At 35.9% G+C, this 27488-nt stretch overlaps 1 protein-coding gene across 1 annotated transcript in view; it reads left to right on the forward strand.

Annotated features, from left to right (window-relative positions):
• Window positions 1–27488, forward strand: part of LOC123857272 (doublecortin domain-containing protein 1-like) — a 98861-nt gene that overhangs the window by 27373 nt on the left and 44000 nt on the right. Inside the window, exons 4-6 of the mRNA XM_045893981.3 lie at window positions 13114–13377; window positions 14591–14747; window positions 15222–15384. Of these exons, the coding sequence (XP_045749937.2) occupies window positions 13114–13377; window positions 14591–14747; window positions 15222–15384 (584 nt within the window). The remainder of the gene's footprint in view (window positions 1–13113; window positions 13378–14590; window positions 14748–15221; window positions 15385–27488) is intronic.

A 27488-nucleotide genomic window follows, 5' to 3' on the forward strand; every position in this document is an offset into this window, starting at 1 on the left:
GCCACCTTTCTTCCAACGTCTTTGTGATCTTTTTATGAGAAATAATTATTAAAATATAGTCAATTTGTTTTTCCTTTACTTATATCACAAGAGATTATGTTTCTTTTCACTAAACACACTGTACGTTTTACAAAATATGCCCACATGTATTAAATCCATTCATTGCAAGCCATACAATGACTGGTCACTTTATTCTCATGTTATTACCCAGTGCTATTAATTTATTCTATATTGTATTCACATTATCCACTCTTCTCCTCTCTCTTGTGTTCTTTCAATGTTTTTCCTTTGTCACTCTGTTGTATTTGTTTGTAATAGAGTGAAAACTGCTGTGCCACGTTCCTTCCCCCAGCAAGAAAACTAATCACCAACAGTGTAAATGAGTTCAACGTATTGTGCCAAAGAAGGTCTGATCCTCGCATGTTATGACTTACCACTAGGAGGTCAGATAACTGGAAATATCTAGCCTAATTCCTATGGCTATTTCCAGGAAAGCAGCACAGTAAGAAACTTTTCCTACCTAGCTATAGTCTGATGTATTCCCAGGTGACCGAGAACAGGGCACCAGCCTTTGAGACATGGATGGCAGAATTAATTATTTATTGATAACAGGTATCTATGGACAGTTCTGTCATATTTATAGAAGGTATTTCCAAATGCTGAGTAGAAGATTTCTAAATTACAATTGCATTTTAAAATTAAGAGAATGTTGTAAAAAATTAGTATCTCTTTCTACCCCACGCATAAAGTATTTTAATGATTTTTAGCTGATGATCATCAAAGGATGTAATTTCATTATTTTTACAATAGAAAGTTACAGTATTTTTTAATCCTGCTTGCAGCTGAGTGTGTTGCCAACTCTTTTAGTTCCCTGTGGGAGAAATTATTTTTAGTGCATTAAATAAGGACTTAAATCAGTTTTTTTTTAAATTTTTTTAAAAGATTTTATTTATTTATTTTGACACAGAGAGAGAGAGAGACAGGGAGAAAGGGAACACAAGCAGGGGGAGCCGGAGATGGAGAAGCAGGCTTCCTGCCGAGCAGGGAGCCCAACGCGGGGCTTGATCCCAGGACCCTGGGACCATGACCCGAGCCGAAGGCAGACGCCTAACGACTGGGCCACCCAGGTGCCCCAGGACTTAAATCAGTTTTAAAAGTGAATCACCAACAACTTTTTGTTATATATTGTATGGGTTGCTTTTTCACAGACAAATCTTGCTTTCAAGGAGACGAATAGCACCTAAACCATTCATTCGCTTTTTTATGTCATTTTAGTTATCTTGGATATTTTTTTACTTCTTTTTTTTAGGTAATCTCTGTGCCTAACATGGGGCTTGAACTCACGAGCCTGAGATCAAGAGTCTCATGCTTTACTGACTGAGCCAGCCAGGTGCCCTGGATCTTGGCTATTTTTAATTGGAATGAATCTTAGATTCTTTTTTAAATAGAAAAATTTGGTCATATTTCCTTTTCCAGGGACAGTTTAAGTTTAGCAATTTCATCATTCTAAAGACGAGCAGTCCATTCCCAGCATGGAATGGGCAGCAGAAGGGAGTGAGGGAAGATAGCAGCAGTGAAGGAAGCAAGGAAACACCTTCAGTGCTCTACCTTCATTCCCAACAAATTACATTTGGCGTAGTTCATAACTTTTTTCAAAATTTTTTTTCAAAAACAAAATCTCTACAGATCTAAAGATTAATGTATTATTTCATTTTAAAATGTTAGAAGACTATATTGTTTCCTTTGGAAGATTTACATTTCCTCTGGAAACATTGTATATGGTATCTGTAACCTCCTCCAGTTTTAGATTTAAGATGTACCTTGTTTTTATTCCTTTGTATTTTGCATAAGCACAAATATTCTTTTCTTCCTTTGGGTGGGATGATACTATACTCAAATGGGTCCTTTACCCAGAGAACTTGCTCTTCTTGTTTAGAATTTCTTTCTGTAAAAGTAAAAAAGTTCAATTTAACAAACGTTGAATAGCTCCTAGAGGGTATATATGTGGCTTGAACATAACACATTGTTTATTATTCAATCATCAAGTTCTAAGTAAAAATTTGACATAGTACGTGTTATAAAATAACTGGAAATTGTGCTGCAACTGGGATACCCTTACCTAAATTTCTAGGCCAAACTAGAAATACAATTTCTTCTGCTATTGGAAATAAAATTTGGGGGGAATTGTTCACTTTTATTATTATCACTTCTGTTATTTACTTTCTATGATGTTTAAATCACATTTTATCTAGTAATTGTAGAAAGTTATTTATATCTTTAGGTTATTCATTTCATCAAGTTGGAAAAAGGTTCTGATGAAGTTTAATGAAATTTTTGTGCTTTATGTACTCCAGAGATTTTATAGCAGGTTACATTCACCAAACATAGGTGGGGTTATTTCTTTTATCAGTTGCATTTCAGTATTTTAAGCTGGTGATTTATTATTGAATGTACTTAGGGTTATTTTCCCTTATGTTTACATTTTCTTATTTGTATTTATTCCAATTAGAGCATTTAATTACCATTAAAATGGTAATAGGATAAAGATAAGTTTTACAAATGACAATATTAAAAAAAAAAAACATAACTCTTCGTGAAGGTTTAAATGCCATACGAATATAAAGCAAGAAAGATATGCTTGTCAAATATACAGTATAAATAAATAATTTAGATGAAAATGGTTGACTACATTTAACAAAGAGACTACCAAGTAATGAGGGGCTAAAGAGTGGTTGTTAGATTTGATGTACTTCATTGTATATTGTAAGTAATTGCTATCCATAAAAAAATCTATGGCTTCTGTATAAGAAAAAGAGACATTTTGACAGCCAACACTGGTATGAAGCGACAGCAAGTACAAATCCTTGGCAACTGTCATTATTCTGCTGTTGAATTCATATCTAAACTGTGTGATGACTTAGACCTGCATGTTTGTTATTGAGCCATGATCTGTCAAAGTAGCCACACTTATGAATAGAATTATTAGCCACATGCAGATTTCTTCCATAGAAATCTAAATTCACCCAGCATCCTTTGTGTTTCAAAGAGCAGGGAAATAAAAACTCTGTCATTTTTATGCTTATGCTGAAGTTTCTGGTGAAATGTTCCTGATTAAGTAAAAGTAAAATGTTTAGAAAATACCATAGTAGTTTATACTTTAGCCCATTATAAAATTAGTAAAGATTTTGAATAAAACAAAAAGTAAAGCAAGTGTGATTCAAGAACTGATTGTATGTTAGGATACTATTAGCACAAAGTAACAGAAAACTCAACTGAAAATGACTTTAAAAATGAAGAAAATGAGGAAGAATTCATTATCTTACATAACAGATGCAGGGCAATTCTAGGGTTAAATTCAGTGGTTCAGCAGTATTTTCAAGGAGCCTGGCTCTTTGGCTCCTTCCCTTTGCTATCCTCAGAATATTGGCTAGATTCTTGGGTATGACTCCTCCTACTTGCAAGATGGCTCATTACATGTTCACTCAACAGTGTCCAACTAAAGAAAATGGATATTTGATCACTTATCTCTCTCTCTTTTTTTAAAAGATTTTTTAAAGTAATCTCTACACCCAATATGGGGCTCTAACTCACAACCCCCATATCAAGAGTCGCATGCTCTACTGACTGAGCCAGTCAGGCACTCCTATATTTCTTTTTATTAGGGCAAAAAACCTTTCCCCAGACGACTTGGCCTTATGTCTCATTGGCCAAATTTGGATCACAAGGTGATTACTTAACCTGCAAGGGAAAAAGGAAATATAATTACCACCATTGGTGTTAGACACTGAGATTTACCCACTGGAGCTAATCAGGGGATACCTACTATGGGCATATAAAGAGGATGAATCCTCAAATATAACTGAGGCTTTTCTTTAAAGAAAAAATCAATGGAAAAACTGTTGAATAAATATTACCTGACATAACTCTTGGCTTTGGCTTTATTATATTTTACTTCTAAAATTGTGTTTGTCGGTGACATTTTTGTGACACATTTTGGCATGATGTCATAATTATCAAAGAATAAATCCTGCATATCAATTACTGGTTGAGTTCTAGTAGAAGTATAAAAGATACAAAACAAAGACCTTACCCTTGCAGAGTGAGATATAAAATCATGTGAAATTACATAGCAAATCACAAAGCAAACATTTCAATATGCAAACTAGTACATTAGTTCATATAGGACCTTGGGGGGATGATTTAGAAATAAGGAATGATTAGGATTTAGTAGGCTTAACTCCTCTCATGTGTCTTGTCAGTTTGAGCAGCTTTGTTGAGGCCTCCTCTATTCTGCTAACCCCTGAATTTCTCCCTCATAGTAGCCAGGGCTTTCCTTCACAGTACTAATCACAGTTAATAATTGTAAGTTTATATGCGTGACTATTTGTATAACATTTCTCTCTTCCACTAGACAATTATTGTTATTATGGAAGGAGTTCTAGAAAATGTAACCACTGAGTTTAGATTAATATTTATTAAATACCTGCTTATTGAAAGATGTACAGTAATGGGTATAGATCAGCTGAATGAAACCCATTGGCAAATGACTGGTAAGAACTAATGAAGGCAATGTGGTGTAATTATAGCTGAAAGATATTACAGAGGAGCAATGAGCAGGACCAACCAGTAGAATTCCTTGAATAGGAGATTGACAAGTATGATTTTATTAGTTTTCCTCAAATTTCTATAAAAAGCCACTAAGACCCACTAATGCTATTAAAGCAGAGAAATGGGAAGAAAAATTGTTCTTGTCAAAACTAGAGTTATACCCTTAAATCTTATCATAGTCTTATAATTTTCTGTACTACTTTCTGAGCATATTTTCTTAGACTTTTGGACCTCAGATCTTTATTTAGTTGTTACTTGTGAAGTAAAAATTGTACATCAGATTTAACAAAAATTACAAAAAGTAAAGCATAATTAAACAGTAGTCTAGACTATCAAGGGGGCTACAAATTCTACAATGTATAGGATCTATCCTTGATAATCTTTTGGATTATGATAAAAAGCTGATATGTAGACGAGTATAGTCATGTTTGAGAAAAGGATAAAAGCGTAATCTACTAATGTACCTTTGAGCTTTGTAGTTCTGTGACTTATCATATCCATTATATCATGTAAAGAAATTGTTTAAAAGATTCATTTACCAGGGCACCTGGGTTGCTCAGTTGGTTAAGTGTCTGCCTTCAACTCAGGTTATGGTCTTGGGTTTCTGGGATCAAGCCCCATGTTGGCCTCCCCTGCTCAGTGGGGCATCTGCTTCTCCCTCTCCCTCAGCCCCTCCCGACTCCCTCCCCACTCCCTCCCCCACCTCTCTCTACCCATCTCTCAAATAAATAAATAAAATCTTTAAAAAAAAATTCATTTACCTAAAGTATATAGTTTTTAATTAACTGATAGTTTTTATTCATACTGCTTTAAGGTTAAATTTTGACATGTTTTATTTCATCTTCATCTAAGCACACATAAAATCCTTAAAAATATACATAGTTTGGGGTGCCTGAGTGGCCCGGTTGGTTAAGTGTCTGCCTTTGGCTTGGGTTGTGATCCAGGGGTCCTGGGATTGAGCCCCACATCAGGCTCCCTGCTTGGCAGGGAGTCTGCTTCTCCCTCTCCCCCCTGCCTGCACTCTACCTACTGTGCTCTCTCACTCTCTGTCAAATGAATGGGTGAAATCTTTAAAAAAAAAAAAAAATATATATATATATATTTATACATAGTTTAATATATGTAGACACATCTCATCACAATTTTTGTTCTTGAATAGTGTTTTCCAATAACTGAAAATAAACTAACTCAGAAGTAATGTTGCTGATGTTGTTTAAAGGAAACATATGAGAACTTTTACATCCAAGTGAATATCTCCTCCTTTAAAATACTCTCTTTAGGAAGTAATTTATTCTAATAAAAATGCCATTTCTCAAAGCATTTTTTTAGTTCCTCTTTGAATTTGTCATCAAAATCTGTGACATACTCTTTACATATCCTCAGTACTGAATGATAACAAAACTCAATCTTAAGTACTTATATTTAAATTTTCCAGAAAATTTACCTCAGATCAGAATCTAAATTTGGCATAAAAAAAGGATAATGAAAACTGCATAATTATGGTAGGCAGAAATTTAATATGGCCCCCAAGATTCCCACTTCCTGGTGTATATGGCTGGTGTAATTCCCTCCTGTTGAGTGTGGGTAGGATTGTGAATATGATAGGATGTCACTCCCATAATGAGGTCACATGATAAGGTACAAGAGATTTTTGCAGTTGTAGTTAAAGTATGTAATTAATTGTCTTTGAGTTAAATGGGAAATTATCCTAGTTGAATCAGATCAACTCTTAAATGAAAATTTAGAGGTCAGAAACAGAAAAATCAAAAAGATGAGTTTCTGTTGGCCTCAAGGAAGATGATAGTCACTATGAATTCTACAGCTATAAGGAACTAAATTCTGGCAAAACGTGAATGACCTTGGAAAAAAGACTGTGAGCATCAGATGAGACTGTAGCCCCACTGACATCTTGATTTCAGTTTTATGAGATCCTGAGCAGAGGGTCCTGCTAAGTTTTCCCCAGACTCTTGACCCAGGGAAACCATGTAATAATAAATAGGTATTGTTGTAAACCACTAAGTTTGTGGTAATTTGTTGCCCAACAATAGGAAACTAATAGAGATAGATAGATGATGATAGATAGATAGATAGATAGATAGATAACAGATATTTTTTAAGAAGTTATATTTTTGAAGTAGTGTGATTGATATTCTTGTACCAACCTAATATAGTATAATTTAGGTTTTAGGCTGGGGAAAAAAAAATGCTTTTTATCAGTGGTAAAAGAGTAAATAATACAGTGATGAATTAGAATATTTGACAGAAATTGAGGCCTAGCATTTTAGATGGAGGACATAATCAATGAAGTATAGTGATTCCAGCTATCAAATCTACCAGGGCAAATGTGAATGCACAGGAAGGAAATGCATTTCTATATACAAGGGCAGCATAGAAGGGCACCTGGGTGGCTCAGTCGGTTAATTGTCTGCCCTCTGGCTCTGGTCATGATCCATGATGCTTCTCCTTCTCCCTCTGCCTGCAGCTCCCCCCTGCTTGTGCTCTCTCTGTGTCAAATCAATAAATAAAATCTTAAAAAAAAAAAACAAGGGTAGCATAGAAATCTTACCAAAGAAGGAACAATTTGAGATCTGTATATATGTGGATCTTTTACAGATATAATAAAAGATTTATAGTAGAGACACATCATAGACTTCCAGGACAAGATAATAAGACTGACAGAAGTGTTAAAAAGAAAATCTGTGTTATAAAATTAGCTCAGGTTCCAGAATGTGGTAGATAGCTTCAACAGTAAGTGAGGACAAAGTGAGGTTATTTTTTATGATAAAGGATAGTTTCCTAAAACATTGGTTTAGGAATCCACATGGTATTCCTACACCAATCCATAGAGAATAAAGATAAGCCAATAAATAAAAGTGACCTTAGTATTAAACTAAATTCAGTATCATTTGGGAAAAACAAAGTCCAATAAAACTGCCATTCAGCTTATCAAATTTTATAAAAAACAGTTGTAACAAAATCTAGATTTTAAAATAAATTATAGGGCACCTGGGTGGCTCAGATGGTTAAGCGTCTGCCTTCGGCTCAGGTCATGATCCCAGGGTCCTGGAATCAAGTCCCACATCAGGCTCCCTGCTTAATGCAGAGCCTGCTTCTCCCTCTCCCTCTGCCATTCCCTCTGCTTGTGCTCTCTGGCTCTATCTCTCTGTCAAATAAATAAATAAAATCTTAAATAAAATAAAATAAAATGAATTCTAATGTAAATTTTATGTAATTATTATTTATAAGAAGCACAGGGAGGTCAGGATGTAAAGCCTCAAGTCCAGGCAAGCAGAATTTTGGAGCTGAGTTCCCTGCATAAAATCTGGAGACATGAAAGATAGATATACCTACCCATGGAAAAATGGAATAAGAAAATATAGACCACCAGCCCAAGGAAGCAGCAATAAATGGGTATGATGTGTTCTAAGGTTCTTGCCTTGTCCAGAAAGTAATTAATTAGTAATTTAAATTAATCTTTAACAAGATTAAGATTCATATTGTAATAGCTAGTGTTTCCATAAAAAGTAAGGTTAAACAATGTAGGACATTCAACCTAATAGAAATGAAAATGAAATAATAAAGAAGATGTTATTTAATCTGAGAGAAAACAAGAAAGGAATGAAAAGGAACATAGAATACATAGGAAAAATAGAAAACAAATTGTAAGATTATAGGCCAAATTCTCAATTAAAAGACAAAAACTTCTTGGTGAATGAGATAGCTATGTGAATGTAGAGTACAATTCTCAGAAGACGAAGACTTTGGGGGGAAGATAGCTATGTGAAGATATATATAAATCTGGAGGTGGAAGGAAGTTCACTTTAATAAATCTGAATGTCATGGGATTTCTAAGAAATTTTTGCAGAGGAGGCAAAAGGATCTTTCAAAGAAAAAAGGTGAGGAGAATAAGAGAAAGAAAGACAAATAAAGAGACTACAATTGTGGTGACTTAAATACAGTCTACACGTTAGAGTTCTATTAGCTAAAGAGCGCTGCTGGTTCACTGCTCCTAGTGTAGAGCTACCTCCTTTGCCCACCTCTCCAGTCACACGATGCAGTGTCTCTGCTTATCTTGGTATAGGAGACAGGCCATGCAATTCCCCTGCCAAGTATGTTTTCCTCTTTTGGCATGCATCTGAGAGTCCATCTTACTCGAAGCCCTCTTCATCTTATTATCCTGCTCTCCTGTCCATAGTTTTTGGGCCACTGACGGGTACTTTCCCATCCACAGGCTTGCCAGTGGCTTATGAGATTGCCTAGCTTAAGAATTCTATCCAACAGGGTGTCCTAAACTGGGTAGTGATGCAGTTAAACTTTTGGGGGCATTGAATGTAAGTCATAGAGAGTCATCAGAAAGTAGTGTGGTATAGAAATGGGGAGATACATAGAGGAATTAGCAGAACCCATGAGGACTGAGAAGAACAGAGGTAGGTTAGGCAATAATGATGTAAGAAGAGGAAGCAGTTAGGCATAGAAGGATAGAAGAGGTTGTGGAGTCAAAAAATGTGGCACTCTACTAGAGTTGTGGTTTTTGTTGTTGTTTTGTAATTTTTTTTTTTTTTTAAGTAACCTTGATGCCCAACATGGGGTTTGAATTCATGACCTAGGGATCAAGAATCACTGAGCCAGACAGCGGTCCTTGTTTTTTAGTTTTTTAAGTTGAGTGTAGTTAACACATAATGTTATGTTAGTTTCAGGTGTACAACATAGTAATTGGATAAGTTTATATATTATGTTATGCTCACCCCAAGTATAGCTACCATCTGTTCCCAGACAATGCTATTACAATAATAATCACTACTACGGGAGTTGTTTTTAAGTCACTAGTATATTCTGAAGAGCAGTTAATGGCCTTCTCTTTGTGCCCTGCTGGAGTGGTTTTATTTTCTTTTTTAAGTTTCTGTGTATACTAGTAACAAGCTCAGTCACCTGAAACCCAAGTGTGTTTGAGCTGAATGGTCCTAACAACCTCATTTCCAGCATTAATTTAACAAACCGTGTATGGGTTTAATTCCCTTTGTAGGACAAGTTAGCTTTGCCAAACAGTTCTGTGATTATCTTCTCACACCCAAAGACTAGGCAACACATCAACTGTTAAAAGAAAGAAGAGTTTAATAGTGTGTAAGAACTAGTGCAAACCTGTCATCAGCATTGATAAAACAAATCAAAACTGAAGACTACAGATGGTGGGCCAAAAGCGACATTTTCACATGAAAAACTACCTTTTCTCCCCCTTTTTGATATAAATTACTAGAGAAAAACCAATAATAAATAAATATGGTAAAATCATATAATTTAGTTTAATTCTTTTAACCATTTACCAGGTAAATCTCATATAATTTATTGTCCTAACTCTACCAGAATCATGTGGAGTTGGGAGGGAGAAGGATGCGAGTTTCCCTAAAGGATTCCAATGCTCTTACCAGAAGACAGGGGGAAGATATGCCAGCAGACGAAAACAGTAAATAACTTTTACATGACTAGATTGAGGAAGGCAAGATATAAGTAAAATTACTTGATAAAATTTACATTCTAGTAAAATCTGTAAAGATCGTATAGCAACCTGAAAAATGGTTATAAAACAGTATTTAGGTAAAAAAGGCAAGATACTGAATTAAAAGTGTGACACATGATGCAGGGTCATCGAGCAAAATGGTCAAGAAAGAATTCTTGAGGCATTTTATGGTACAAAAAGATGTTTTTATTAGCACACTGGGACAGGACCCGTGGGTAGAAAGGGCTGCACTGTGATTGTGAGAAGTGACTGATTATATAGGGTTTTCTATCCCATGGAAGTGAAGGTGATGGTAGGGCTCCAGGACATTGAGTCTATAGGTTCTTGGAGGTCTGGCTGTTATTAAGATTGTGTTTTTCTTGTTAATCATTAAGACAGATACAAACAATAGTGGAGTTTTCTGTCCTGCATGACTGCGATCATTATCAGTTGACAATTTGTTTCTCCCTATCTTTGTTCTTACAGTGCCTGAGGAATGTTACACATATCCCACCCTAAGGGGAGTGGGGCTTGTCGGGTGTCAGCTCCAGTTTTGCCCTCAGCTTGCCTTTTGCCCTCTCATCAATACAGCTGAAACTTTGAAATTTGGAAAAAATAAAACCTTTCACTTTCTGGTGGTGTGAAAATGGATTATCATATAAAATCATGAGGATATTTATAAAAATATTTGACAATAAACAAAATGTGTTCATTAAAAAAGAAAGACACAGGGCACCTGGCTGGCTCAGTCAGAAGAGCATGTGACTCTTGATCTCAGGGCTACGAGTTCAAGCCCCACACTGGGTGTAGAGATTACTTCAAAAAAAATAAAATCGGGGCACCTGGGTGGCTCGGTGGGTTAAGCGGTTAAGTGTCTGCCTTCAGCTCATGATCTTAGGGTCAGTCTGCTTCTCTCTCTGCCCCTCCCCCCACTCATGCTCCCTCTCTCTCTCTCTCAAATAAATAAAATCTTTAAAAAGTTTTTAAAAATAAATAAATAAAATCTTAAAAAGACACCCAATCTGCATTATGTAGAGAATTCCTTTTCTTTCTTTATATGAGAATTTGCTTTCCAAGTGACTTTTTTATTATTTTATTTTTTAATATTTTATTTATTTATTTGACAGAAAGAGACACAGCGAGAGAGGGAACACAAGGAGGGGGAGTGAGAGAGGGAGAAGCATGCTTCCTGCTGAGCAGGGAGCCCGACGTGGGGCTCAATCCCAGGACCCTGGGATCATGACCTGAGCCGAAGGCAGACGCTTAACGACTGAGCCACCCTGGCGCCCCTCCAAGTGACTCTTTATGGGCACTGGGAACTGTCTGAGATCCGCAGATCTCTCCTCCTGCCTGTTTGCGGCTCTTCCCCTAAGTTGAAAAGCCTGGTGACCATTTGCAGTTCCACAGCTGGTGCTGCAGAAACGCTGCCACTGAGACCTGACCGCTGCCACCTGCCGCCACCATCCTTGTTGTTAAAATCTGAGGTACCTCAGGTGGTCTGAAGGGAGGTCTCGCCTCTGCCAGAGTTCAAGTCCAGCGAAAATTCAAAAGGCTGTTTACCAAAGTTCTGAGCCTGGGTAGATCCTCAGAGCAGAGGGAAGACCATAGAGCTATGGTCAATTCAGGACAGACTTGGATAGAAAACATGTGATAACAACAAATACAACTGCTTGGATCCCAGTGTTTTAGGTTTATTGATGCACTGTGTCAACTCTCATCCACACACCCACACCAATTTTCCCCGTGGCACGTGACTGCCTTCCATTCTTTCAGAGGAAGTAATCAACCATTTTACACATTTGTGAACATAGAGAGGACAGGCCAGGAGAAATAATTGTGACTGTAATGACATTGGTGGGTTAGAAAAAACTGGAGGAGAGGCTGTCTGTGCCAAGCTTTCCACATTAAGCATATGCTGTTTTATAATTGCACGGGTGGGTGGGGTTATATTACATTATGTATAAGAACTACTGAGGAACTAGCAAATTGGACAGAAGCACATTTGGTTTGTATAAAAATACAAATACATGGAATACTGAAATAATACATGGAAGCTTACTAACCTCTATGCCTAATCATCACACAGCTCAATATTCTTAAATATGTTAAAGCTTGTTTCATTTTATCATACCAGCAAATTCTCTATATATTCCATCTTCCTAAGTTGGTATTTACATAGATTTACATATTGTCACAGGTCATATGGTCCCCTGTTCAAACATCATAGTTCATCTAAATGCTACTCCTCCAGCTTAACTACCAGGTAGGGTGATCAACCAACCCAATTTGTCTGAGACTGAGGGACTGAGGGACTGAGGGAGTTCCTGGGGTGTGTGACTTTGATTGCCAAAGCCTAGGCAGACCTGAGCAAACCAGGATGAGTTGGTCACCCTAATCCCAGCCTGCTATGAAGCCTTTATCAACTTTATTCCAGACAATGTAAGTTTGCTTTCAAGGAATTTGTTTTGCATTTATAGTTAATACATACCCATAGTTCTAAGTGGCTTACTTAACATATATTCTGTCTTTATTAGGGGATAGTTTGCAAGTTTCTTGAGGATAGAAGCCACATATCTTTAGCTTTTATATTTCCTAATACTGAGCAGAGTGCTAGTTTTTAATAAATGAATCTAAGAATTTAAAAATTTTACTTGCATTGTTTCAAGCATTACACAAGCTTTCTTCTTTAATAGAGTAAAGCAATTCAATTTACTGGTTATGAATGTGGGCTTTATTTTAGTACAGGCTTAGGTTCAGTTTCTCACCCTGTCAGCTTACTGATTATGTGAACTTTGGCAAGTTAATTGTCTCTCTGAACCACAACTTCTTAAATCTGTAAAATGGGGATACAAATAGTACCCACTTCCCAGGGATGTTATAAGGATTAAATACAATACTGGCCAGTGTGTAGTATTTTGTCTAGCACATAGCACACAACCAGTTATGGGGTAGTTGTTAATAAGTAATTACAAATCAATTCACTGTATTCTTCCATGGATTGTTTCTTTCAGAGAGTTTATGTCATCCCAGGCAAAAGCAGTTATTAAAACTACTGAAGATTATTTGCAGTTTGGCCCCAACAGACTTTTGCATTCAGCGGCAGTATCAGAAGGGTCAGGACTTCAAGATTGCTCCACACATCAAACAGCATCAGATCATAGCCATGATGAAATATCAGACCCATATAGCTACAAATCAAACAGTAAAAACAATTCTTGTTTTTTATCAGCATCCAAGAGAAACAGACCTGTCAGTGCTCCAGTGGGTCAACTGAGGTAATCAAAGCTGTTCTCTGTTCTTTTAACCGACTGCTGAAGCTTTTTCCTTTGAGCAGAATTTATAATGATTCAATTGACTATTTCAGACATTAAAATGTAACACATCTCTAGGGTTTTGTTTCTGTTTTTGTTTTGTTTATTTTTTCTTTGAAAACACCTGAGTAGAATGTTGCTAATTACACTTGCGGAAAACATGAGATACACTTTAATGTGGATAATATTAAACTCAGAAAAAAATACTTGAAGGAGAATCAGGCTAGGACTATAGAATATCTGTTTACCAGATATTTGTTTAAAATCAAAATGCATACTTTTGATATTTAATCAATATTTTGTAATAAAATCAAAATGAAATGGACTTATAAAACCATTTTGTGTATATATTTTCATATCAAGATTGTTATCATAAACTGTTAACCTAAGAATTTATGGATAGAAGAAAATGTTGGCAAAAGCAAAAATCAAACCAAGAAACTGATACTCCCATTATTTTCATATATTTGATTAGGTGGGTATATTGTGATTTTAATTTACCTGAAGTTTTTATTTCAAAATGTTTACTTTGCTTCTGTGGCATTAAGAATTACAGGGTTAGAGAACTCTGAAGAAAAATACAACATGCTCGTCATTTGTCATGTACTTTTGCTGAGAAAATAATAAGAATCGAAACTGATTTTGAATGAAGACAAAACTTAGAAATCTTCCCTTTCTACCCCCAAACAAATTTGAGATGAAAGCAGTTACAACTAACTTTAGAATAAGAAACTTAGAGTAAGAAACTATTTGAATTTCAAATCTTTTTAAAAAATCAAAGAACTTTGGTAAACATGAAAACTTAAGGGAAGATCTTAGCCATTTACTATTTCATGATGTTAGGACTATGTTATTGTTTTTTGTTTTCTAACAGAACACAGCATGTATACATACGATTTTTTAAATGAAGGTTGTGGTGTTTTATAAGTTAATTGATAAAAAATCATCTATTCTCAGATAGGTGTTTTACATGAACAGTTTTAGCAAACTTATCCTGTGTTAAATTTTTAAAAATATTTAAGTAGATATGGACCATCTTAGCCTATAAAAAGTTTTTTTGAGGAATACTTGGGAACAGTCATTAGGGCTTATATCTATAAAAGATGTCTAGGATAATATTTATTTAAATGTTTTTACTAATTAACATGCACCAATTTTGTGGGTTTTTTTCCTTCAGAGTTGCAGAGTTCTCTTCTTTAAAATTTCAGCCAGCCCAGAATTGGCATAGATTGTCTCAAAGTCACAAACTTCATCCCAGAGTGATTACAGTAACAGCTTACAAAAATGGATCTAGAGCAGTCTTTGCCAAAGTTACAGTACCAACCATCACCTTGGTAAATAGTGTTCAAAAGTTTTCAGTGCTTTATTTCTTCCCTTACTTTTTTTTATAATTTAAGAAATGAAAAAGATGATGTTTATTGTGTTAAAATTTTCTTTTTAGTAATGAATCTGTAAAATGCTTATATATACATAGATCTCACAGGTATTTTATTCCTTTCTTTTTTTTATCAATATATAAGTGGTATATTGAATTAAACAGAATAGCTTTATATCTTGTGGAGTTGTTAAACAGACAGAACAAGGACTAAAATTAGACGATCGTTAGATAGTCTCAGTGCTGTGATTTACCTTTTATTTTATATTTTCAAGTGCTAGAAAATATATTGGTGGAGTTACTTGAGTTACTTAACTTGGCCAGTGACTCAATGGGTGTCTGTTTTCATTGTTAGCACCTTTTGTTTCATGGCAATGTGTTGCTTTCTTTGTCCTAAATCACTTTCTCTTACCTCTTGCCTGCTTTCTTCTAGTTGCTGGAGGAGTGCACAGAAAAGCTGAATCTGAACATGGCCGCACGACGAGTGTTCTTGGCAAACGGCACTGAAGCCCTCAAACCTGAAGATATACCCCATGAAGCCGACGTTTATGTTTCAACAGGAGAGCCCTTTTTAGATCCATTCAAAAAAATTAAAGGTAAAAAGGAAAAAAAAATACCCTACCCCCACCCCCAGTAAATTGCTTAAGGGGTGCAATTAAAAAATGATTTTCATCCTGTCTTTTTTGCATGGTTTAACAAAACTAATGTTTACGCATTTACAGCTCAGTAAGAGGATAATGTGCTTAATGAAAGAAAAATCCACTGACAGCCACGTTTATTGCCCTTCATTAGCATTGGTGCTTAATTTAATATAGATCTGAATAGACATTAGGGAGCCTGCAGGAGGTTAAATGGTGAAAATATAATAAATTAAATCAGAGATTATTGAATTTACTGTTTAGTTTCTGTGACACCCAACAGACATAATTCATTAGATTTATTCTCTCAGAAAATAGTTCAAAGTTTCAAATAGCATTTATTCATTTACACTCTTGGTCTTTTTTCAGAGAGCATTAACATAACTATGAAAATGTGGTCAGAATGAACATATAATTCTCATATACATGCGATTTTCCTAACAAAATTTTTCATAAAGTAAATGCTGCAGCTTGACTTTTTAAACCTTGAAATGTGTGTGTGTGTGTATATATATATATGTAATTTATATTTATATGTATACATAATATTATATACACAAAATATAAACATGTATTTTAGACATATTTGCTGGTGAGGTCTGTTTTTAAAAAGTCCATTGTTTCTAGCATTTCAGAAATGTGATTTTCTAAAATAAAACAAACATTTTTCTTTCTTCAGTGGGAAACAATTCATTTTAAGAAAGAAAGAAAAGTACTATCGAAGAATATTCTTACAAACATGTCATACCATAGTCTGTTATCAAGTGCTATAAATGGTAATCACATTTAAATGACATAAGAACTTTGGCATACAAATTCAGTGTATCTAACTGTTGTATTCCCCTGTACTTTTACTACCTTATTAGAAGTATTTTTTTTTCCTGAAACTGCTACAAAGCTGGTGAACCAAGGACAAGTCTAGGCAGTAATTGCATAAGTGGAAGAAAAGTAATTCTGGAGTTCATTACAGATGAAGTGATGAAAATTCTTCCTATATTAATGTTATTATATAAGATGAAACTAGGATTTCTCTCTCTTTCAAAATACCTGATCATCAGGAAATAATTTCTTGAATTCAGTAGAAAGTTCAAGGTAAAGAAACTTGTTGCTATAGTACTCACTAAAAATTACCTATGTGGGAGTATAGACCCATATATTTTTCAAATCTTGATTCAACTTTAAACTATGGTTGCTTTTATTTTGTATTCATTGAATCATTTGTATAAATCATCTTCTATAAAAGCATGTGTCTTTGTGGGTAAATGTTTCTGTGACTATTGTATATTTAAATGTATATGTAATGAGTTCTTCCTTAAGATCCTTGATTATTTTTATTAATAAGAAATACTTGCCATTCATATGATAATGGTGTTGTAGAAGAGATTTATAAAAATTATTTATAGTTAACTTCTTAGAAATTTTTCTGGACATGTATGCTTAAAATAACAGTGTTACACACATGACTAGCTTGGTGGATGATTTTTAAATGTACAAACTAATTTCTTCCTACTTTTTGTTTTCTCTTTTATCCTTTCTAAAGCCAAGTCCAGAACAAAAAACTTCTCTGCTTTGTCTGCATATCTTTGGCTGTGTTTCACTGTGACATGCACTGCTGTTCTTTTAGCACCAAAATGTTGGCACACACTCCTGAAAATTTCACACCATCTCTTGCTGGATCAGCAAGCTTAACCCACCAAAATCTGGTGTTGTGCAATGGTTTTTGACTGATAATCAATCTTTATGCTGCTCGACAGTTGTTGCTGGGACACGGAGTAGAGCAGGTGGCAGATGTGCCTTGTCTTTTGAGAAAAGAAATTGTAGGTGAGGTTGGACACAGACTAGCATATCACATGTCCATTAAAAAGACCTAGGGTAAGTATAATGGGAAAAAGCCACTTGTCTAACTTAAGCTCATAGATAAGCCTGTAAGTCTAAAGACTGATATTTGGTTTCTTCCAGAACCTTAAGAATATAAATGTAAATAAATATTACCTATACATAGTATAGTCTTTAACTTGAATTAAATATTTTGAGAGAAGTGTGGGGAAGATTTCATATATATATATCCCACATATTCACATGTACTTTTTCAAATCAGGTTAAAATTACCTTTCTTGCATGTGTTTTATAGATAATAATTTACGATGATGTACCATAAAAATAAGACACATATGAATAGCTTCGAAGGTGGTAGATAAATTTAGAGTAAGGAGGCATTCTAAACGTAAATAAGGTGAAAACTGCTGGCAAAATTGGGTATTACTATTGTATCTTTCTACATGAACATGAATATTTTACATGCAGTTAAGCAACAGGCATTAGAGTCAGTAATTAGTCATTACTTTAATATAAAGATTTTCATTCATTCAGCAAACATTCATTGAAAGCCTACTATGTGCCAGGTACTAGGCCAGTTCAGAGAGAGATGAAAAAAGGGGCTTATAGTCTGACTTCTTTTTTATCAAAAATCTCTGATATTAAATTCAGTTTAATTCAGTTCGATCTAAATGTAAACCAGTAAGTATTTTATTAAGTATCTATTATGTATGCAGTCCTGACTTAGGGATAGAAGTCCTGGTCTTTAAGGAGCTTAAACTGAGTAAGTTATAAATCCTTAAAACTGAAAACCCTATTCAACAACGTAAATCAAATGGGTCCTCCAAAGGAAAATTTACATTATTTCTGCTACAGGAAGGCCAAATACGTCTATGTATATTTCGGCAATTATATTTCCATACTTCATTGTTTTCTTATTCTTTGGAAAAGCAGTGTAGATAGTGAAAATTGCCTCAGACTATTTCCAGATTTACCAGGGTAGAAAAAGACCTAAGGAATATTTCTGATTTTTAACCACTTTACTACCCCTTTTGAGTACCACTGTTGACAGTCAGTGCCACTGGATTTAATAGAAAGCCAGAGAGCTATTCATCACATACCTCGAAACACAAAGCTTTCTTATAGAGGTCAAGCCAAGGTCAAGACTGACATGAAGCATTCCCTGTTGAAATGCAGTATTAGAATAATTCTTACATTTTGAAGTTAAATGCCAAAGCAGAAGATTATTTATGGGGAAAATAGAATCTTTTTAATAAAGACTGCTGATGAAGATCCATTGTCTGATTAGGTCATATAATTCTGGCATTTGAAGGTTCTGAAATCTATTAATGATTCTGTTAGAATTGTGAAGATATAGTTAACGAATTGTTTGAAGAGGCATTTTAAAAGCTTTCAGATCCTTGGGCATGCAGTTTAGGTTTTATTCACCATTTCCTGAATCTTCTTTAATGGTGGCACAGTGAAAATTCTTACATCTGATTCATGGGGTTTATAAGAGGTTAGCTCCTTTATAACTGCTAGAAGCTGTAGGCAGTGCCAACCTAGCATAAGAAATGCCTGGCAATTGCTTAAATGTCTTAAAGAAGATGAGAGAAAAAAACTGTTTGGACCTAACTCATTAGATCCAAATTCCATTGTATGGGGTTCTGATTGTTTAAAAATTTTTTTAGTTTTATATTTTCATTCTTTTATGTATATTCTATTCTACTATTTGGCTTTTAGAGCTGTCATTTACAGTGATTCATTTCAGTCCTGCGTTTTGTTAACCAGAAGTGAAACTGAGTACTATGAATAAGATTTTATATCTTTAATATACTGTATTGCAAAGATGTAATCACAGAAAAAAATCCATAAAAAGTGTTCTTGATACTACACCTAGATCTAAATTTAAACCTAGAGATTTTCTGCTAACTGCCATGTGATCTACAAAATGAAATAATTTGCTGTGACAGCTTGTGATTGACAAGAATATGTGTGAGCACATTTAAAATAGGCCATCTCTTCATGTAGAAGTAAATGTCAGTGAAATGATGGATTCTCATCATTTTAATTATTGATGATTTGGAAATATTTCAATTCCACGACACACAAGACACATTCTAAATAGCAGCCTAACACTTTTTCTCCTATCTGCGTCAATAATGAAATGTTCTGTCATATTTTGTTTTTCAAAAAATGCATTAGTTTAATGAACCTGGATTCATGCATTATATTTTGTTCCATTATGTGTCTCCTGAATTTGTTGATTTTTAAATGGTTGTGTTAAAAGCACAAGTTTCAAGAAATAACCCACTACCCACCTCAAATCGCACCTTGCTATTCTTGCTGCTAGATCTCAAGACAATGCTATAATTCTGACTATACCAAGGACTACTTTAGTCTGCTAAAGCTAATATTGGGCTTTGTGATGATCACCTATGGGGAGAGCATTACTTAATTTGAGCAACTACTACAGGTGTTGGGGGGGATTTCCCAAATTCCTTGTTATCATATTGTTTGAATAGTATTTGTATTAGGCAAGATTATTTGTCAGTCCATTTTAAATCTCCCACTTAGCTGCATATATTCAAAAACAAGAATATGACATTAGATAGAGGATAAAAACTCACTTTGTTCTGAGATAGCACGTGATTCTATCGGTGGGGGGGCGGTGAGGGAAGGCAGAGGGAAAGAGACAGAGAGAATCCCAAGCAGGCTCGATGTTCAGCACAGAGCCCAATGCAGGGCTCAGTCGCACAACCCTGAGATCATGACCTGAGCCAAAATCAAGAGTTGGGTGCTTAACTGACTGAGCTATTCAGGCATCCCAGCACATGATTCTTTTATCTATTTTTACAAGTCAGGATAAAACTTAGGCATATATTTTATTTATTTCCCTATCCCAAATGTTTCAAACCTGTAAAATAAGTATGTAGATTATCTTTACTATATAAACAGATGCAGATTTAAAGAATGTTGCAAGAGATGGACCCTCCAAAAACTGTCCTTAGCTAGTAGGGAAATCAAGAGCATGCATATGGCAGCATCTCTTTATACTCTAAATTACCAAATCATTGAGAATCATCTAAATCCTTGACATATTCATGAATAGCTGAATTGCATATATATATAAAGACTACACTTGTTTGGTGAAGGGGCCCACAAACCTTAACTGTCCTGATAGTTTGAACACTTTCTGCATGTCATGCCCGCATTCTGTGCTTTAAGTGTATTATATTTTCTACTCAGAATTCCTAAGTTAGTGCTACAACTCCATAATCTCTTACATGCAATTTCAAAATCCAAAATTGCAGAAGATAAAAATTTTTTTTCATATTTCATTTGGTAACAGAACCTTATTTAGTATAACTAATCAATTGTTTTATTGAAAAATACTATGTTTGATGATGGACTGCTACCCTAAACCTTGCTGGATGCATTACTTAATATGTGATCTATGCACTATTAGGATATATGCACTGTATTAACACTTTTGAATCCAAAAGTTCTATTTATGGAATTACACCTGACTTAGGGAGTTTGGATAAGGTCTTTCTGTCATAGCTGCAAAGAAACCAGATAAATTTTAATTCTCATAGAGTATTAACTCAGAAGTGTTATAAATACTGTCTTTATCACCTTGAGTTGTTTGCTACATGGGTAAAAGTGGACAGAGAGAATATCTCCCTGGCTAGAGCTGAGAGAGTGTGTGGGAGGTAAAAAAAAAAAAAAAAAAGAAAAGAAAAAAGTAGTTCTCCATCTAAGGAGGCAGAGGAATAGTTAAAGAAAGACCATTCATTCATTTAATCATAATATTTATTGAGTCCCTATAGTGTGTCAGGCATTGCTCCAATCTTAAGGTTATGGCATGAACAAGAGAGAGATCTCATGGAGCTTAGTGAGGTAGAAGGAGCAAAGACAATAAATATATAAAGAAGTAAATAAGGTATTTATTGACAGTGGTGTTATAAAGGAAATCAAAAGGGTGGTATCATAAGAACAAATAATGTCATGGAAACAAAAGGAGATAATTTGTCAAGTGAAACAGGCATTTGTAGTAAACTCTAAATCAAGTCTTTTAGGTAGGTACTCTTTCAAGGGTTTCCTAAATTTTAGACCATCAGTTTTTGAAGCTTTCAGACATCTATTAGGAAAGACTTGAGAAATGTATTATTATTTAGTGGCAAGAACACTATACTTGAAGTCAGATGATCTTGCAAGATTCTAGTCCCTTTTATATGACCTTAAATAGATTGGTCTATGTTTCAATGACCGTACCTGTAAAATTGAGGTAATAATATCTTAAAGGATTATTGGATATTGTCTTTGTTTCTACAAAAAGATAAATTATTTGGAAATTAAATGTCTATAAATATCTAGTCTGAACAGAACACTGAGAATAGCATTTCTTAAACATAACTAAGATTCTAATTGCTATTAAAACCCCAAGGCTATTCATCAGAACCTTGTGTGTACTCCTCCCTCCCCAGAATAGCTAGCTAGGTTCAGGAAAACAACAACAAAAACATTTATCTCTGCTTTCTTCATTACTGCCAGGGAAGCAAGCTACAGTGTGAGCCTGAGCAAGTCACTTAACCTCTCTAAGCCTCAGTTTTCTTATTCATAAATTGAACCCAACAGTAGACACCTCACAGAGTTATGAGGAGTACATAAAATGATCAATGTAAAAGCCTATCATATATAATAGGTGTCAAAAACATTGTATTTCCACATAATCTTTATTTATTTTCCTTATTTTGCTCTATCTCTTGTTAGGCACATTTCTACCAGCTTTTCAAGCAGGTTGTCACAAGTCCCCGATTTTACTACCAAATGTATTTGCTAGGTCTGAGATCCTAAAATGCACACAGCCAAATTAAAATCCCTGCTGAGCACTGGTATACATAGTATGATATGGGAATCTGAGTTAGAGCCTTTGAACTCTTACAATATTGTGCTTTTTGCCTTGAGAATTTGTTCAGCGTGTAAGTCAAACTCAAGTCCTTTTTTAAAAGGAGCCCCAAGTGGCCTTGCTCTGCTCTATTCCAAGAGTCATATTTTAAAATATGTTTATGACCCAAGGCTAGCCTTCACTTTAAGCTGCCATAACTTATTTCAAGAAAGTTCATAGAAAAGTTCAGGGAAAGGGTGACAACATTTTGATTGGCACAATAGATGGGATGTTTGTAATTTTAATCAAATTTAAATTGAAGACATACTTCAAATGATATGTCAGACTAGTGTTACTGAGTTAAAATCTAATGACAACCACTTGTCATTATTAGTTAAATATAGCCATCATGCCTATAGCAATACATGATGACACTTAAGAACATGCAGAAACAACACAAGTATTTAGAGAAAAGGGAGGGACTAGAAACTCAGTTGAACACAGGAATGTGACCTGGATTATTCTATTTACCAAACATAGAAGCAATTGTATTTTGAACAGATGATATAATTGAGTATAGCAGTATGTTTTCTTACTGTCAGAGCATTTATATTTTATAAACCTATCTTGCACCCATGAAATGATGTGCTTGTTCATATTTAATGTCATTATCTATACCTACTTGACAATCAGAGCATTAAACTATTTTCAAGTTTCTTGCCCAACTACAAGAGAATGAATTTTTAAAAATAAGATTTTTAATAAGCTCATGGATTTGAAGTTGCAAATGTGCTGCTTTTATTTTGGTGATAGAAAGTAGTATTCTTTTTCCTGGCACATGCAAAATGGAAAATTACAATGTGGGAGCACCCAGATTTATTTAATTTTATGACAGGCATTGGCTTTTTTGAAGTAGACTGAGAAAATGTAATGATATTATAGGTAGACCTTCTAAAATAGAAGCAGGTTAGAAAGTGCTTTATCTTTTTAATGATTTAGTTATAAACAAAACCGTGGAAATAAAATAAGATGTGGATTCTTCAAAATAAAATATAACCTATGGTTGGGGCATAACATTTTCTGAGTGCTGCAGAAGAGTAAATGTATGAATAATCAAGGGGACTTGGCAATTCCCGAGCATCTGGAATATGGCCCTTTGGGGAGGTATTTTCCAAGGTTATACTGAGCCTTAGAACTTCACTGGTGTGCAACCTCCACCGCTGTCCTGGTGGTCTCTTAATTACTAGTGCCTGAGGAGAGAAAGACAGAGACAGGTCTGATTGTGACTGCTTTGGAACCCAGTAGGTGTGGCTAGCAAATTTAAAGGAGAAGATGAGATAAGACTAGGACCCCTTCTTTGGCAGTTGGGTGCATAGGGACTGAGACTTGCTTGTACTGTCAACAAGGTAGAGATTCAAGAACTCTCCAAAGGGGAACTCCAAGGATCCTGCTATTGAGCTCATATACAGATAGGCGTTATATTTTGTCCTACTCTCTGGGGAAGCTCCCACTAATAAGGATAAGCTCCCATTGCATTCTCAATGTCCTCTTTGGTAATCAGCAGATTTGTAATTACTGGTCAAATAAGTGTCTGTTGTTCCCTCTAGACCAAGTTAGCTTAGGGCAGAAACCTTGGCTTCCTTATTCACCATCATTTTCTGGTACAGGGTCTGGCACTTAATAGATGCTCAGTAAATGCTGTTCAGTGGATGAATGAAGGACCAAATGAAATAGGTATCATGGTGAACCATCCATATTTCAAGGAGGTGGCTGCCAGGAGGGGTGGAAATAGACCTCATCAAAGCAGCAGGCTCAGCTGTAAACAGTAAGTGGATGTTTAGGAAGAGTATATTAAAAATCCCCTACCCCAAATTCATATGTAGATTTGTGAATGTTCCTGTTTGGCAGGGGGCCAGAATAAGCCAGCCCAAGAATAATTACATGGCAGAGAGGCTAATGGTTATGCTAATGCTTGTCTGAGACCAGACAATGGTCAGAAGTGAAGTGCTGGGATAAAAGATTCTCCCAGAAACCTGTAGATCTGAGATTTTCAGCCCTTCTACATCCTCTCAGGAATGCCCAGTCTTGCCCATTATCTCCCCTCAATCATTCTTTTGGTGGTAGTGGTGGTGGGGGGTGCTCTCTTCTTTCATTTAATACTTCTCTTTGTATTTCTCATAGTACCTTGCATACAGTGCTTGTTAACTATTACTGAAAGTAAGTAAGAAAGAGGAGGTGGTGTGACCTCTGTGAAGGTTCAGGGCCACTGCCCCCTGTTGTGCACAGCTGAAGGACTGTGGAGCTAGACTCACTTTTTTCCAGTTCCACCATGGGGGTTAGGTGCAGAGGCTGGTTTTTGGTTTTGTTTTGTTTTGTTTTTAAGATTTTATTTATTTATTTGACACAGAGAGACACAGCGAGAGAGGGAACACAAGCAGGGGGAGTGGGAGAGGGCGAAGCAGGCTTCCCGCCTAGCAGGGAGCCCCATGCAGGGCTCGATCCCAGGACCCTGGGACCATGACCTGAGCTTAACGACTGAGCCACCCAGGCGCCCCCAGAGGCTGTTTTTTAATTCTTACAAAGGTACCAGATAGCCTCAGCCCTGGGAGGGATGCCAGGGTTTTGAGATGAGGAAGTTAGCAAAAGGAAAGTATAAAAAAGCATTTGCTGGCTATGGCTAATATGTTTTCTGAGAAGCACAAAGTGGGTTTATTTTTTTTAAGATTTTATTTATTTATTTATTTGACAGGGGTTAGGGGGGCAGTATAAGCAGGCAGAGCGGCAGGCAGAGCAGCAGGCAGAAGGAGAGGGAGAAGCAGGCTCCCCTCCAAGCAAGGAGCCCAGTGTAGGCCTCGATCCTGGACCCTGGGATCATGACTTACTGAACCACCCAGGCACCCCAACAAAGTGGGTTTAGATGGCATTAAGTTTTTTGTTTTAATACTGGGCCTTGTTCCCTGCCCCACTTACCCAGCTGTCCCCTTACCGTTTGATTACTTCTCTTTCTACCCACTCCCAGCCTTGCATAATCCTCTTCCTCACCAGGACTAAAACCTAGTCAGGTCTTTGCTGAGCATCTTCAGGTTCTCCATGCTGGAATGTTAAGAGTCAAGGTGATAGATCAGTCATATTTAAGTTCATACCGGGGGGTTGTATAGAATAAAAATGGTAGGTATATCTATACACAGGCAATAAATTTATTTTACATAACTGGTATGTTATATAAAGTGACATAAAATTAAATTTTATCAATTGAACATTTAAATGCCCAGGAAGAATTAACATCTAGTAATTATACTATGTGCAGAGAACTTATATATACCCTGGAGCAAAGTAATAATAAATATAGACTTGATTCCTACCTTCTATGAGGTTAAGTATGGAAGCAGAAATAGGATCTATGTTTATAAAATGTTTACGTAATTCCAGATCACTAATGCTCTTTCCTTAATATGTAATACAGGACCTGAAATGTGGTATGTTCTCAAACATTACTGAATGAATGAATATATGGGTAAGTGGTATAGACCACATGTGCTCTAAGGATTCAGAGAGGTGACAGATCCTTGTGGCTGGAGCACTAAAGGAAGATCTTAAACTGGATCTTGAGGAGGACTTGAGTCTGAGTAGGTGAAGAATGCACTTAAAAACGCCCTTGGTACACTCAAAGGATAATGAACAGCTTGGCTTAGGTAAAAAAGTGCTTTAAACTAGGAAAAGATAAAGACATGTAAGTTTGGATAGTGTCAGATTGTCAGTAAACTCTTCTGTTAAACATAAATTTAAGTGAGGGAATGGGTCTTTTTCATATTCCTTGCACAGGGTCTGACACATAGGATGGATTCAATAAGTATTTGCTGACTACCTGACAGACTGGGTGATTGACTAATGGAAACTTCAAAAGTTAGTTCCAAGAACTTTCTCTTTAGGCAATGATAAAATTGATGTTTTAGGAAAATTCAGCTATAATTGGAGTATAGGATGTCAGATATGATGGAGGAAAATAAAATACAATTAGGAAGCTCTTTTAGATGATAGGAGACTGAGAGGGAAATAGACAGGTGGTTTTGGCTGGGAATGGAAAGGAATAATGCTTTTACAAAAAAAAAAAAAAAAGGTTACTGAGAAGAAGGGTAGCAAAGAGTTAAGTTGCTTTTCTTTGACTCTGTCTCAGATCAGATTCCCTAGAAGCAGAGCCTGAGATGGGGATTTTTCTACAAGGGACTTAGGGAGGGAAGCAACAGAATAGAGGAGGCCATGCCCTGTGTTCAGCTGAAGTCTAGCCTCAATTTGGAGTGGGAAGCATACCACAGAGTTGCCCCTCCTGAAGGCCAGGAGACTGGCCATTATGTCCCCCAGTTAGTCAGTCATTGGTAGGTAGGAAGTAAGAGACCATCACCTCATAGGCATTTCCTGACTAGGTGGCTGGTTCCTTTCAGCTGAGGGCAGTTCTCAGGAGAAGGATGCAGTTGTGAGGTGTTAAGAGACCATGACTCACAGCAGCTGGAGTTTGGGTGCACTAGCCTGATAAAAGGAATTTGGTGGGGGATACTACCAGTGTCATCTACTCCCTATTATAGTCTGTTCTTCATACAGTGCCCTGCTGAGAACCTTCCAGTAGCTTTCCTTTACATCCAGAGTAAAATCCAAACCCTTTATCCTGGTCTATACAATCTGGTCTCTTTCTGCCTCTGTGGCTTATACATTCTCTCTCTATCCAAACTTTTTCTTTCTCAAACATGCCAAGCTGATTCTCATCTCAGAGACTTTGTGCTTGATTTTTATTCTGCCTAGAATGCTCTTTCCCCCCAGATTTTCATGACTGATTTCTCATTGTGCAGGCCTCTCTACTCAGATGTCATCTTTTCAGAGAGAACATCCACTGTCTTTCCCCAACAGGCTGTAGTCTGCACAAGTTACTCTGTCCTGTTAATAACTATCACCCTGGGTGCATTGATGAATCGACACCCAAAAAATGGATGGAGAGAAATGATTAGGAGGTAAGGGTTCAAGATCTTCCTGAGATAATGGACAACTGTGAAAGAAGTAGAAACACTGATAAGAATAAGAAATGTGAAGAGTATGTCCAATGTGTGTGGAAAGATGTGAAATTTTGTTTGAGATAACAGCATAAAATATATGGAAGAGTCAAATAGTGTAGGGGTGCCTGGCTGGCTGAGTCAGTGGAACCTGCAACTCTTAATCTCCAGGTTGTGAGTTTGGGCCCCACATTGGGTATAGAGATTACTTGAGTAAATAAAATCTTTTTTTTTTTTATAGGAGTACAGTTCTAGAACTAAATTCATATCCTGGTGCAACCACCTGCCAACTGCAAGATCTTACTCAAGTTATTTAA

This window comes from Mirounga angustirostris, unplaced genomic scaffold (genome assembly GCF_029215605.1).
Source record: "Mirounga angustirostris isolate CCGP_5_RB_7025 unplaced genomic scaffold, mMirAng1.0.hap1 SCAF_13, whole genome shotgun sequence".
NCBI classification, from domain to species: Eukaryota; Metazoa; Chordata; class Mammalia; order Carnivora; family Phocidae; genus Mirounga; species Mirounga angustirostris.